This window comes from Mauremys reevesii, linkage group 3, assembly GCF_016161935.1.
Source record: "Mauremys reevesii isolate NIE-2019 linkage group 3, ASM1616193v1, whole genome shotgun sequence".
Classification (NCBI taxonomy): Eukaryota; Metazoa; Chordata; order Testudines; family Geoemydidae; genus Mauremys; species Mauremys reevesii.
The window spans coordinates 113,311,287-113,326,720 of NC_052625.1; the positions used below are offsets into that span (position 1 = coordinate 113,311,287).

The 15,434-nt window shown below is 39.8% G+C and overlaps 1 protein-coding gene across 13 annotated transcripts in view; it reads right to left on the bottom strand.

The window, feature by feature from the left end:
• Positions 1 to 15,434, bottom strand: part of LAMA2 (laminin subunit alpha 2) — a 477,311-nt gene that overhangs the window by 123,603 nt on the left and 338,274 nt on the right. For 12 of the 13 annotated variants that reach the window (XM_039528773.1, XM_039528772.1, XM_039528762.1 and 9 more), the window contains 5 exons: positions 11,287 to 11,466; positions 10,263 to 10,451; positions 10,037 to 10,170; positions 5,832 to 5,949; positions 458 to 592 (listed from right to left, as the gene is read on the bottom strand). In XM_039528773.1, the coding sequence (XP_039384707.1) occupies positions 458 to 592; positions 5,832 to 5,949; positions 10,037 to 10,170; positions 10,263 to 10,451; positions 11,287 to 11,466 (756 nt within the window). The remainder of the gene's footprint in view (positions 1 to 457; positions 593 to 5,831; positions 5,950 to 10,036; positions 10,171 to 10,262; positions 10,452 to 11,286; positions 11,467 to 15,434) is intronic. The other variant, XM_039528765.1, reaches the window with a different exon arrangement.

Genomic DNA, 15,434 nt, shown 5'->3' on the forward strand with positions numbered 1-15,434 from the left:
ATGCCCCTTTACCTGTGGCTGGCATGGAAAGCCGGGCCTGCTCACTACTCTGGATTCCACCCAGAAACCCTATAAACAGCAGGTGCATACTTCTTACTCCAGTCCATTGCTGCTATTTCCTTAGGCGCTTCGACCCAGCCCCTTTTATCTCCATTCCCCAGGTTCTCTTGTATCTCCAGCCCCGAGAGGAGCACTTTCTACAATAGGTTTCCTGCTTCAACAAGCAGTAGTTTGGAGGAGGAAAAATATGTTACATGACTGGAATCCCTAATTCAGGAAGGTCATTCTGGGAAAACTCTGAAGATAGGTTAATTTTTTTGGTCCGGCAACCGTGACAGTGTCCTCTTTTTAAAGCAAGAGATTAAAATATGTCCTCCAGATTTTCAATTTTGGCACACAGCAGATTAATTTTAGAAGAACATAGTGTGCTAGGTTAGGAAGAGCCTACGATTTATACCTGACATATAGAGGTTTCAGGGTCACACATATTACTATGTCCATGGCACTGACATGCGGCACAGGTGCCCAGGGTTGGGCCAGGTCTCCTGCCAAATGATCTAGAAGGCAGTCTATAAAATCCTGGAGAACACGCCTACAAGAAGGAAAACAGATCATCACATAATGGACAGATACTGGGAGTACGGCAAGCTCATCTTCACCATCAGCAGCTTTTACAAGTTGCCACGCCTCCAGCTGTGTTAGAAACAATATACAGTACTTTACAAATAGCAGAACCAACAAAAATTGGAAACATTATTGCAAAATCCCTGGAACACTGCCCTAGCACCAGTCTTTTCATACTACAGCTAGAGAGACCTTTCATTCACATGCAAAATACCCAGTCTTTCTCACTGTGCATCAAGCATCCTTCCCTTCATTTCTTGAGAAAGAGGTTTATTTCCAAAATAAAATTGTTGCATGGGCTACAAGGAGCAAGCAGGAGGATTCAGTTTCCCTTGTCCTTGGTGGGTTTTTCAGATTTGACAAGCTAATATGTGCTTGATGGAAAACAAGCAAATGTGCAATACTGAGCAAAAAATGTCTTCATGACTGTCTTATTTATATCTGTATAATTTAAATACTATAAAAGTAAAGAATTAAAAATAATAAAAGCTTTAATAAAATTTATTCTTGATTTGTTTTTTTCCACTTGGTAATAAAATTCTGAGAGCCCACCAAACATTGTTAGCAAAGCTGATGTGCAAAATCAATCCCTCCATCTTCATTTCAAGATCAAACCCCTCATCTACATTATTATGTAAGTATATCAATGTGGATCTCTGAAAGCACACAGCTATGACAGTACAAAAAAACCTAACCAAAGCAGGATTGTTTTGGAGCTTCATCCCATTAGGAGAAAGTGTACATAGATAAGAGAAATTCTACAACCTCAACCCCCCACAAACCCACCCTAAGGATCTTCTACATGCCTCTCAAGATAAACAAACAAAAGACCGCTGCAGACCCTTATATCAGGCAACAGCACTGTTACTGAAGAAATACTGGGTCTCAGAAACAATCCTGAAACCACTCACCACCCAAAGGGCCAGTTTCCTCCAGGACACAACCAGCTTCCTCCAGAAACTCCACAAGATTAACAACCTCCCTCAGAACACCATCCTTGCCACCATGGATGTCACCTCCCTGAACACCAACATCCCTCTCCATGACGGCATTGTTGCTTGCCTCAGATATCTACAAGACAATGGACAAAGCTCAGAAATCCACTCCAAACACATTGCCAAACTCTTCCATTTCCTCCTCACCCAAAACAACTTTACATTTAACAACAACACTTTGTCCAAACCATGGGAACAACCATGGATTCCAGGATCTCTTCCCAGTATGCCAACCTCTCCTTGGGCCACCTCGAGGAACAATTTCTGGACAAATGCAACACACATCCATGAATGATATTTTCATCCTCTGGACAGGCAACCCAAACTCCCTCATAAATTTTCACCACAACTTCAACGACCACTTCCCATCCATCAAACTCTCTTTAGAACACCTCCACACCAGTATCAAGTTCCTGGACACCTCCTTCAGCTTTAACAATGGAATACTACAGACCACTATATGCAAGAAATCCACAGATCACCACATCTACCTATACAGATCCAGTAACCACCCTAGACACTCTAAGAAATCTGTTATCTACAGCCAGGCACTGAGATACCACAGAATATGCTCTGAAGAAAAAGTCGAGGATACATACCTAAACACACTTAAAGTAGCCTTCATCAAACAAGGACACACCACCAGATAAGTAGATCTCACCATAGAATGAGCCACCCAAATATCCCCAAAGAATCTGCTTCAGTACAGAAAACAAACCCCACTGACTGCACACTCCTAGTTATCACCTGTCACCCCACATCAAAACACATATAGGGTATCTATTATGCTAGCAGACGCAGGTGCCAGCTCATGCCAAGGCCTCTAAGTCTCACTGAAGACTGACAAAAGAATGGCTGGAAACCAGTGTGGCTCACCTGTGTGTTAGTGTTGTTAAAATAGGTATTAGATTCATAGCACTATATTTGGTGTTTGGACTTTATGAAATGCTTGTGAGTTGCTGGATTCTTTAGTCTCACTTACAATATCTGTATCCCATGTTATAAGGTAATATTTAAGTGTTTGCTTTGTAACTATAAAAATGTGTGCTATGAAGCTGGAAGACCCCACCCACCCAGTCAGAGGAAAAGCATTACTGAGTCTTAAATACTAGTTTACCACAAGAGGTGCAGTCTCCTGTCCAACAAAAGAAGACCTATAGACACCAGACAGACCATTGTGGAACATCAGCAGACAGAAGACTTTGTTGATTGCTTCCCTCACACCCATGAAGAGGGGACGTGCACAAACCCTCATCTCATCACAGTTTGAACTCTGGGGGAAGGGAATAAAAATCCCTGACCCAAAGATTCTGTAACATTATGCTGCTTGGAATTTGGAGATGGCAATACTTCTACGCATAAACAGGGGATCCCCAAGATGCTTAGATATCAGTCCTCATCCTCAAAGGAAACCTGCACAACACTTTCAAAAGACAAGCCTGGGAGCTTAAACTCATAACTTTGCTAGACACTAGAAACAGGTGCAAAACTTGCAAACATATTTCCAGTGCTACAATGGTCAGTACCTCCCACGACATATCTTTCAAGATTCATGGGTCCTACACATGCCTAGTGCAACATGTGGTCTACCTCTTCCAGTGCATCAAATGCCCTAACAACATCTATGTGGGTGAATCCAGACAATTGCTACGCTCTCAAATGAACTCACACAGAAAAATGATAAAAGATAAAAACACCCTATCAGCTGATGACAAACTTTTTTTGTGGGGGGGTAGGAGGGGGTATAAAACAAACCCACTCCATATTTAACCTCTTAGTCCTCATCCTCAAAGGAAATCTGCACAAAACCTTAAAAGGACAAGCCTGGGAACTTAAATTCATAACTCTGCTGGACACTAAAATCCATGGACTTAACCGAGACATTAATGTTACAGCCTATTACAACAATCTGTAATGCACCCTGCTGCCTAACCCTCCATTCACCTATGACTGCAGAAGTGTTAATTGGCCACTTTATTTGAAGTGGTCTACAACCCCACATGCTTAACAATCTGTCCCATCATATATTCAGCTTGTACACTCTGGTTACCATCTCCAGACCTGCAGAAGAGCTCTGTGAAGCTCGAAAGCTTGCCCCTTCCACCAACACAAGTTAGTTCAATAAAAGACATTACCTCACCTACTTTGGTCCTCATAGATAAGATATTCAGTTTTATAGTATAATGTGCAACAGAACAGATCACCAAATCCTATTAAGGGTGTCTTAATGAGGTCATGTCCTATTCTTGATGAGGATTTAGGCTTTTCTGAAGGGGTGGAAGTTCTGCCTCCATTACATGGCAGTAAAATGGATGCAAACTAAAACAGAAGGGAAACTGAAGTAAAGACTATGCAGCAGCTTTGCACTATCAAAAGTGGGATATTTGAGTGAAGTGTTAATTGACATGTGCTTGACTGTGCTTGTACAAAAGCCTGTAGCAGTATGTTAAGTTTATAATCATTGGTGACCCATTCAAGAATCTAAGAAAGAGAGAAAGTAGAAACACAATTATTTTCTTTAAAGTCAGAAGTAAGTAATCTCAACTCACTTTTATTTTGCTTTAGAATATGTTAAAATCAGTGAAGCACAGAAACAGTCTATCTGCCTTTACCACGGCTTGTGAGGAATTCTAATTTAGAGGAATAATCTCAAGTGGAAGTAATTTTGCTCCTTACTACAGATTCTTAGTTTTTCCCCTAAAAAATGTCCTTGTCCAAAACAAACTGGTACAGTGGAACCCTTTACAAGTGCTGAGAGCCTTAGGATTAGGGTACAAATATGCAATTTTGGTAAGTCCTCACCTAAGTTGAAACTCTAACTCATTTGTCTAATATGCTATTGACATTCTTCTCATCTGTATTGATTTGAAAATTATGAAATGACCCAGAATATGGTTATAATATGAAGTAAATTATGAGGATGTTGAATGCATTTGCCACAACTATTTCTGAAAGATACCAGCAAGTGCTTATCAGGAAAGGTCTCTTTTATCCTTATATTTTGGGCACGCACTTGAATACAAATTTTGGACACCAATGTCACCTCTGACATATCTGAGGCAAAAATACTGCAATTTTGGGATAGGGACTAAGCCAAGCAGTAGAAATGATTCCAGATAATAGGACAAGCTTTACTACTTATTAGCATGTGCTAAAAAGCAACTGGGTATCAGATCTTTCTCTTTTCCTATTGGAATATGGGGGCTTAATCCTTTATAGAATATTCTATTAAAATATATATTGTGAGAGTATTAATATTGCACAATTAAGCAGGAAATGGCAACTCTGTAACTTCAACCTTACCTCTCCTCCCCAGAAAGTGTGCATTATGATACTGTTCTAATTACATTACCACATATAAGAGCTGGGTGAATAATGGATTTTTTGGTTTGCTTGCAATTTGAAAAACTGAAAACAAGTTTTGGTTTGATTCAAAATGAAAACAAAATTTGCAGAGAATTGAAAAGTTGAAAGAATTTTGAGTCAGGTTTTTTTGAGTCAGTAAGGTTTCATTTTGACCTAATTCAAAAAAATTGTTTTGATTTTGGGCCTTATGATGAAAGTCCAATTTCCAAAACTCAAAATACTTAATGAAATGGAACTTCCATCCTCTACACAGCTCTACTTTTGGGTGTTTGACTTTGAAACCTTAACAGTGTTCTTTTAATGAAGTTTTTGGGGGTGTAATAATAAATAACTGTCTGGTGACAAATTTCAAAGAAATTACTATCTGTTTGTGGACAAGTCATGAGCTGAAAATTAAGTGAAATTCACCAAATAGCTATTGTGCATATTTGTTAGTCTATAGTTTGTTCATGACTCATGGTAAATATTTAATATTCAAAATTCAAGCTGTTTTTATTGAACCCAGAGGCTACCTATTGTTTCTATTACTCGACTGTATGAATGCATCACTTAGATTAATTTTTTCAATATGAATCTGCACAGGTATAAATTCAAAAGTCACTAGGGAAAGGTTTTGTAATATCCACTTAAAAATCTTGGTTTTGGGGGAACACTCCTGCCTATAAATGCATTTGAGAGAATGTTTTTTTAAAATACAAGCGAAAGGGATGTGAATGAACTTAAAAGGAATTTGTTTTAAAACGTTCAAAAGTCACTGACAATTTTTGGCTGCATCCACCCAGCTGCAGTGATAAATAAGAATGTGTGATACTCTGACATTTAATGAAGGTTAACCAAAAACTGTACCTCACATGACAAGCCAGAATAGCCCAGTGGGCAGTCACATTTCTCAATCAAGTGAGCACGGGGACTCATTCTTGACACACTGCCTTCTTCAGCAACTTCCATCGATATCTCAGAAATTCTGGAAAACACAAACCAGCAAATAAAGCTTATCAACTCCATAAAGCACTGTTTCAATGCAGGTTCAAAGACAGCCAGTACAGGAGAAAAAAGCTTCCTTTGGCTGTCTTGAACCTTCTTGGCCTCATCAATATGAGACAAAAACTGCTCTATTTTTGCCTATGTATGAAGGAAACTTCAAACCCAACATATCTTCAATTTGATTTTCCATTTCTACCCTGAAGTTTAACTAACTCGCCTACTCTTCTTACTTCCATCTACTCTTTTCTATTTGCAGCCAAAATACTGACAAAAGCCCATATCTGATTCCTCATTTGAACAGATCAGTAAGAAATTGATGTCTCACACTAAACCTGGATCCAGTTCACAATTCACAGGAGTGCAACGATAACTTTATTCACTAAATATGCTTCTAATGAGGCATTTTTAAAAATAAAATGTATCCCCAGCAACTAGAGCAAGCTAACAAGCTATAGAACAGACTTCAAAGACATTGGACAGTTAATTGCCTTTTAGCAGCAATTTTAAGACCTTAGCCAGAATTCTTTTTTTTATCTCAGAATCACAAGGATAAATAAGCAAAATGTTTAAAACAAAGAAATACATAGAAGTTGGTTAATGTCAGTTCATGTTGGGACTGCCAACTCTTTCCCTCCCCAAATGTCCACTTGATTATATTAATATCTTATACCCTCATCTCCCAACTATCCTCCCCACATACACTGAACAGACAAAATGATTCTAAAGGGCATCAAATGAAGCATGGACAATGACAGCAAAAGACATTTCTAAAGCATTAGTTTATCCCAGGGGATTGCAAAATTGTTGTTTTGCCAAAAGGAGGTATTTTAGCCCTCTCATTCTTTTTTTTGTTTAAATGAATACTAAACTGTGAAAACATTTGTTGCTCTTTAATAAGTAAAAAATATAGGGCAAGCCATGTAAATTTTAAAGTTTCCAAAAATAATTCCAAATCTAACAAGGAGAGGAAATTTCTCTCTCTTCTATCAGTGAATATGAATACTTATAATAAGAGTTAAATCAAAATAAAGAAGCTAATCCAGCTAGAATTTATTTATTAAATATCTGTGTGTAGGCGTTAGTACAAAGAAACTTATGGAAATAATTAGCTCCTATTCATACTCCCAAATGACCCAACTCACAGATTTCCTCAATTATACTGATCTATTTGTCTAGGGCCAGGCACATCTATTGCACCTGTCATCTTGGTATATAGCCACCAACACCAGGAAGACCATAAGCAAATCTAGGGTGAAATCCTGACCCATTCAAATCAATGTGAGTTTTGCAATTGACTTCAATGGGATCCGGAGTTCACCACTAATATCTTGAGTCAATGCACTGTCCCAAGTGACAGCAGCACTCTCCAGCCCATATACCTTTGACCCTACTTGAGAAGGATGGTCACCTGGAATAGAGAATTAGAACAAGGAGGAGACAAAAACAATGGACTGCAAAATAAATACGGTCCAAAATTATTGTTTTTGTATGGAGTGTCAACACAAGCTTGAATGGAACTCCCTGTACATTTAATATAAAAACAGAGTGGAATCTGCTTCCCCATCACCTTCAAGATACAGGATATGCCTACACTGCAATCTATGGTATGATGTGAGCACAGCAAAAAATAGCTGTGTACATGAAGGGATGGGCTTTAGCATGGGCTAGCAATGCAAGTAGGAATCCAAGGTCCCTGTCATGCCTATAAAGCCCGCAATGAAGCCCTTAGACTGCAGTCTAGTTGTAAACCAGAGGCAACGCTCTGTGTACGGCACAAACTATATACTGTCCCAGAGCTGAATTTACATAACAATATACTTTGGGACCACAAAGCTACTTGTTGTCTGGGTAAAAGCGCTACTTAAGGTATGTTAGGTTCAGTTGCTTCCTGAAGCATGTCTAACGAGAACCAGTCTAACCACTGCTACCTGATCAGCATCTAGTATTCTGAAACAATTAACAGTAAAATTGAAAGCATACTTCCAATCCAAACTAATTTATTATCAAAATCCAATTGCCTGAAAAGCAAAACAAAATCTAATTTGAATCTATGAAAGAAATAGTTCAATTTTGAGTGGTGAATGTGAAAAAGGAGAACAACAAAATGAATACAGTAGGAGAAAAATGTTTGCCTTTGGATTTTTAGTAGAAACCTCTAAATAACTCTCCTTAATAGCATAGCTTTCTTGCAAAAACAAATTATAAATTATATGGCTAATATAGGGCTAACATTGGAATTAAGCTATTTTACACTTGGGCCTGGTTCAAATTTTCATTGACAGTGTTTTTCTACAGTATATCAGTCATCTGCAGCTCTGCTTTTTCAAACATTTGAGTTGAAAGAATTTTCATGTTAGAATTAAAGAACTATTAACTCCTCATTGTACACTTTGAAAAACATTGACAGTAGTCCTTTGTAATATTTTTTTCTATAACTCTCTTCCCTCTAATGGCAACTGGATGAGAAGAGAAGCTTTGCTTGTTCAGAGTTAGCCTCCAATTCAGGAAAGCATCCAGGACACAACTAAAGCACATGTTTAACGTTAAGTCACTGGACTTAAGTACATGTTCAAAGGTAAGCATGTGCTTAAGGGCTGTTCTGAATAGGGATGGAAAAGTCTGTGGTTTAACTTCTCTCCTGAATCCAAGTCTGTAGTTCTTAGGCTAATCTCCCAATGACTTCTAAGGACTTTTTGGGATTGATTCTGCTGTTCTTATTCAAATGAAATTTCCTCTGAAATCAATAGGCATTTTGTCTGAGTATAGATTGCAGGGGTTTGCCTGCTAATTCTCCACCTAATGTCTCAAATATCATGGTGATGAGCGTTACATAAATGCCTAGACAGATATCATAAAACTTTATTGTGACAATCATCTCCACATCAATTGTGATATCATACACAGGTGGAGAGGTACCAGAACGGGGAAAGATTAACTCTTTAGCAAGTCCTGCTGCTATATAAAAGGCTATACTCTGTAATGTGACTCTGTAAAATCGCACCTTGGTTTTGTAACTGCTATCCCTGCAAACACACCCTGAAATTGGAAAGTCGATCTCTCGTCTCCTGATTTACACATCATCACTGGTAGCCCTGATCCAATCGAGATGCATTATCCTTTGGTGTAGCTAGCTTTGAATAAGGTGTCCATCTCTGTACACCTTAGCATAAAGATTCTGAAAATGGAAATCATATAGCAATTTTTCTTATGATACATGAGCCAGGATAGAGTTCACTTCATTCTCCACATCCGAGCTGGGCTCTGTAGTGCTAACAGTGATTGATATAAGTAGATGGAATATTTTTCCGGAGCAAAGAGAATGCTTTTCAAAGTTTCCCATGAGAAATCATAATTGCTTTCCCACTCCTCTAAACTGAAGTTTCCCTGTGCACATCACACAATATTGTAAACTGAACATGCCAAAAATAGACAATCTGAAATGACGGTGACACCCGCAGCTCCAGGGGACATCCAAGTTTTGGAGAATAGTTGGTTAGTTCCTTTAAAATTACTTACAAAAATTAATAATTAATAATAAATAACAACCATCTGCTTCTATCACTTCTAGGGCACAGCTACTAGTCTCCCATGTCTCTGTTACACAAATATTGCAAAGTTACACATCTTTTTAGTTCTACCACGTAGTACCTTCTTGAAATTCTATATCTAGATAGAGATATTTGTAGCCTATTACTCTACTATATTGGCATAAGTGTCATTTTAAGTGGGCACTATTTGAATCACTAATCATTTATTCACTACTGATTGCCAAGAGACAAATATTTCACAGGCCAAAATTCATATTTATATAATAGCACAATATTTGCATAGCATTCAAATCTGTTTACAAAATATATTTTTGGTTTTTTCTTGGCTTTGGGATACTGAGAATACAAGTCTCATTTGGCTACAATACTTATGGTTTTCTCTTAATACAGTGCCTTTCTCCAACTTCTCCAGCTTTACGTCCCACTGATTTTGTGCCTAGATTAAAAATTCAGTTTGAAGTCTCAAGTGAATTAGCTGGGATGGCTGCAGTATTTCAGGCTATTGCATGAAATTGTTACCTGCTTTGTCTCATGATACTGCCATGAGAAGCCTTAATAAGAATGTAATGAATGTTGTACAGCACATCCAAGAAGTCCTCACGTGTCACAGTACTACTGACTCTTGGGTCATCACCATGATATCTCCATTCATGCTGAAGGAAACAGTAAGACAAAAGCCATCCAGTTAACGGTATCAACAGAACTAAGGGTTAACATTCTGAAACAGAACAGACTAAAACATTACCTCTGTCATCTCTATCTCATGTCTTGTCAGCTGACCAATCAAAGGAGCAGCCATATGCCGGATGATAGTTCTAGTACTTGTGGGAGGCCCACCCCTGATGATGACCTGGGGATTATAGGTAGCAAAACCCGTCTCCTCGCGTGCTTCAAAGTAGATAGCATATTTCAGTTTCCCTCCATAGGCAGTCAGCTAACAAAGCAAACAGAGATACCAGTTACAGTTAGCTACAAATATATCTCTGTGCATACATGATGGATATGTAAGTATTACAAATGGATGTATAGATACATGAGAGAGAGAGAGAATGTACAGAGGCATGTGCTACTTGGAATATAGGGAAATCAAGGATTGTGCACAGACATACATGAAAGTAATTTGTTTCTGCAGAACTGTAAAAACAAATGTCCCTCTCTGTGAGAGTCTGTGGGAATATCAACATTCCCATGAGCCCAAACAGGGGACTTCAAAAGTGCTACACACAATAGAGCCACAGAGGTGCAAAAGGCCCAGAGAGAAGGCTGTTTCAAACATTTTCAACAAACTGTGTCTACACAAGACATACAAAGCTTGTGTAACATTTCTGTCAGATTGGGAGAGGCAGGGAGTCAACAGAGTGAAATATTAATACAATCCTTCCGCTTTTTTTAAATAGTAGTTTTGTGAAATGTTCCATCTTGTGCAAATAAATAAAATCACAAGCTAAAATCTGGAATTCCTGACAGATCTGTTGGCTATCATTGCCTGCCCTGGACAATAAAATTCCCATTAGTAGCATATTTATTATATATTTGTATGATTAAATATCTAGTTTAAGATAGTATTGATGTTACAGGACTCCAAGTTTTGATGACAATTAATAGAATTTCCTATTATTTTTGTGACAATTTTGTCATGACAAATGGTAAAGACAAAAATATTTATTCTTTGCAAGCACCTTCCAGTTTGCTGTGATTTTCCCAATAGAGGAATCAGAAGCATTTCTAAAATGTCAATTTTTGGCACAATTCAAAGGAATCGTCTTTACCTTTCGTCCTTCAAACTGCTCTGGAAGTTTCCAGTAAATAGGTTCTGATTGGAGATCTTGCATCACCAGTTCAATGTTAGCTACTATCTCTGGATGCTGGAATACAACCCCTCTGGTAGTACTGTCCTGAAGGTTTTCATCTACCAGTGGCAGAACCATCTGTTCTGGCTTCAAGGTCAGCTGCACATATTAAAGGGATTAAAAAGAAAAACCAGACAGTTTATTTTTTCAAGCTTTTTTCATGTAGGCAAAGTCTTGTTATTCTTTTATTTTTTATTCTCTTAAAAACTGGTTGTACTTACTTTCACACTAGATTGTGGAGCCCTTAATCATGTGAGTAGTCCCACTAAATAGAACTATTTGAGTAAATATTGTGCACTGTAAGAGTTCCACCATCTAGCCCTTTGCATTTAGTGCTCATGAAAGCAAGGAAAAAGCAGCACTGGCTAGAGCCAAATACAGTGTGATATAAGCACGGGTCTGCAAGCTCTTCACAGACCTCTGCCAATGTAGCTTGTTCATAAGACTTTGATATGTCTGTTATGTCAGTCCTGGGCCACACTTCTGTTCAGAGTCTGAGAATCTTATATTAAGATGAAACACACCTCTTATTTTCACGTGAGATCTAGACCTACAGGGTAGACAGGTGTAATACAGGCATTTTTTGTTACACTTATGGTCACCGGGCAGCCAATGTGAGAATAACTATTTACCATTAGAAGCTCTAAGGCTGTACTGAGCATGTTCCACTGGGTTGGAGGGATGTGAGGATTTTTTTCTAAGATGGAGACTGATTAGTTGTCTGTGTGGTCCTGTGCCACAATAAAATATTTCCTTTTTCAGTTCTAATTGCTACAGTCAAACTCTTTAGTTCATTATAAAAGCCAGAAAAAGCAGTTATTGTCTTGTGATGCCTCATCATATGGAAGGAAGGGGTACTAGCCCACTGAATATCAGATGGGTCTGAGCATCCAATCAGTTATGCAACAAGGTCACTAGCTCCAGCAGAATTTTTTCCCAAACCAGAATAAGAAGGGCTAGCAGTAGTCTTTGGGGGATAAAGAAGTTTCATCTATATGGCAGGCATTTTGTTATACACAGATCATAAACCTCTGAAAGATATGTTTGGTGAACACAAACCTATACCCCCTATAGCATCTGCCAGAAATCAGAGATGGGCTCTCACCTTATCAGCTTATGACTATGAGTTTGATTATAAATCTGGAAAAGCATTGAGATGCTCTGAGTAGACTTCCTTTACCGGATAGCCAGCCCAGAGTACCTCAACCTACAGGAACCATTCTCCTTATTGTACTACTGTCCACTTCTCTAATTGAGGCAGCACAGATAAAAAGAGAGACAGAGAGAGACCCATTATTGTTGTGACTGCAGAGAATGGTTACAACTGGCTGGACAGAGAGAGTAAGCACAGAGCTCCAATATTACTACTCACTAAAGGATTCTTTAAGTGTCCAGGTTGGGTGCTTATTATTAGAGTCCTGAGTGATCGTACCTCCAAGTAAGTAGATCAGTGGTACTGAAGTTGTTACATGAAGCACATCCTGGCATTGTTCACATGAAGGGGGTCACATTCAGTTGTGTGTGGTACCCGGGAATGGATCAGAAAATCGAGACTGTTGGCAAACCACACACTGTTGCACAATCTAGCTGCCATGCTCCACTGAAAATTCCTTTGCACTCATAGGGGTGGCTTCAGTGATCCTAGGCGAGACTTCATGTAGACTATGCTGGTTCATTTATGGAGGAAATGTTTTTAAAAATAATTGGTGTTCATTCAAAATGGACTGAAGCATACGTAATTCCGTCCTCCACAGCTGAGACTACACTTGATAAACTTTGACTTACATTTTCCATTTTTGGATTGCTTGAGACAGTGATGAGTGACAATGGTCCCCAGCTCACTAGTGTTGTATTTCAGGAATTTATCGGGGGGGGGGGGACAGCATCAAATACAGTAGAACTGCACCAAACACCCTTCCTCAAATGATCTAGTAGAATGGGCTGTCCAAATCATAAAAGAGGGAATGCAGAAGATGACATAGAAGCCAAACTGGCCAGTCTTCTTTTCCACTACTGCATGATGCCACTAGCCAAAAACGGAAAGTCACCTTAATGGGAAGGAAACTAAGAACTCATTTGGACACTCTACACTGTTAAAGCTGCTAAGCTGAAGGAAAATCAGGCAGCACAAAAGTTATACTATGATGTCTGAGCATCACCAAGAACATTAGGTGCACATAATACAGTATATGGTCTTATGGCACAAACTGGTTATCTGTTCGCATCACAGCACATGCAAAACCACTTTCTTGGGTAACTGAGTTATCAGATGGGAGGCACATTCATAGATATCACAATCATGTTCATCTGCAGTACCACGAGACGTCACCAGTAGATAATTCTCATTTGGATATTGAAGTAACAGGTGTTGCAGAGTCATTAGACAACCCAACTGCTACATCCAGAAATAGTGAGATTGCTGGGGACCTCATATCAACCACTAGAGCAGATTTGGACATTAAGTCTGCAGAGATGGTTGTATTATCAGAAAGTCCCTCTGCACCTGCTACTGATCAAGGATCACAGGTGTTTACATTGCACAGTTCCAGAAAATCTCCCAAACCTAGAAATAGACTGGACTTGTGTTAGTAAGGCCTGGCTTGACATGAGTAATGGACATGGATGAGGACTCATGGGAGACACGATTAAGGAGGTAAAGGGATCAGCAGGCTGGAAACGCAATGTCTGTTCTAACTAAGATAAGGGGGAACACCCAGGGAACCATTCACAGTGGTCGAGATAACAATGGGTAAGATATCCCTGAAATATAAGATGAGGTAAGGAATAAGTTGTGCATGGACAGTGTGTGGACAGAGCATGCTGTACAGGGATTGGTTCCTACAAAGTGACCAGGCCAATCCAAAACATGTGATGCAATGCATAGTAAATGTAATGTCATGTGTAACTCTAACAAAGTATGAGGTTTGTTGTGTAACGTTGGATGTGAGGTCTGACCTACCTCCACCCACCTATGTTTGAGTCAGATCAACTCACTGTAGCTTTCCTGTACGCCAATGTAACAGGGTGCTGGCCTAAGAGGCACTGAACCAGCCCCTGTTAGCTCAGAACCTGCTAGCGTAGCTCCCATACAGAGGAATTGATTGGAGCTGGCAGGATGTGGCTTATTAAAGGCGCCTAAGAGCAATCACCTGTGAGCCTGCTGAGAGGAAGGAAGTGAAGAGTGGGGAGAAACAGGAGGAGTAAGGAACTGCTGCTCCTAGCTAGCAACAGGCACTAGCTGTCCCCCGGCTGGCTACTTAACTGCAATTGACTTGTACATAGAGTTGTATATAGATGGTGATAGGAATGAACACAGGGAAATAAAAGGACACTGGGTTGCAAAATAAGAGGTCTCCGGCTAATTTGTGCAGCGAGCAAGGAGGTGCTCGTCTACAGCCAAATAAAAGAACCTGAGTGACGAGACTGAATTCTTGGGGACAAAGTGGAAGGATTTCAGGGGAGCCCAAAGATAAGGCAATTATGCTAGAGATGGCAGAAAAATCCCTTGCACTTGCCTGAGGTTTGAGGTAGTGTACCCAGCCAATTAGTCAGGATGTTTTGTTTTGCTGTTGTAATGTTAATGTTTTATGTTTATTATTACTAATGATTAAGAGGGGAAGGAGTATAATGTTTTAGGTATTTTTGTTATGATTGGTGAAACCTAGTGGCAGGGGCGGCTCCAGGCACCAGCACGCCAAGCACGTGCCTGAGGCGGCAAGCCATGGGGGGTGCTCTGCCAGTCGCCGCGAGGGCAGCAGGCAGGTTGCCTTTGGCGGCATGCCTGCGGAGGGTCCGCTGGTCCCGTGACTTCGGCGGACCTCCCACAGGCTGCTGCCGAATCCACGGGACCGGGGACCTCCCGCAGGCAAGCCGCTGAAGGCAGCCTGCCTGCCATGCTTGGGGCGGCAAAATACCTAGAGCCGCCCCTGCCTAGTGGCAAGCGTGAGAATACATATTTACCGTTAGCAGCCCTAAGGCTGTACTGAGCATGCTTCAGGAGGTTTAGAGCAGGATGGGGGGGTGGGAATGAGGAAGTTTTTCCAAGATGTAGGCTGATTAGTTGTCTA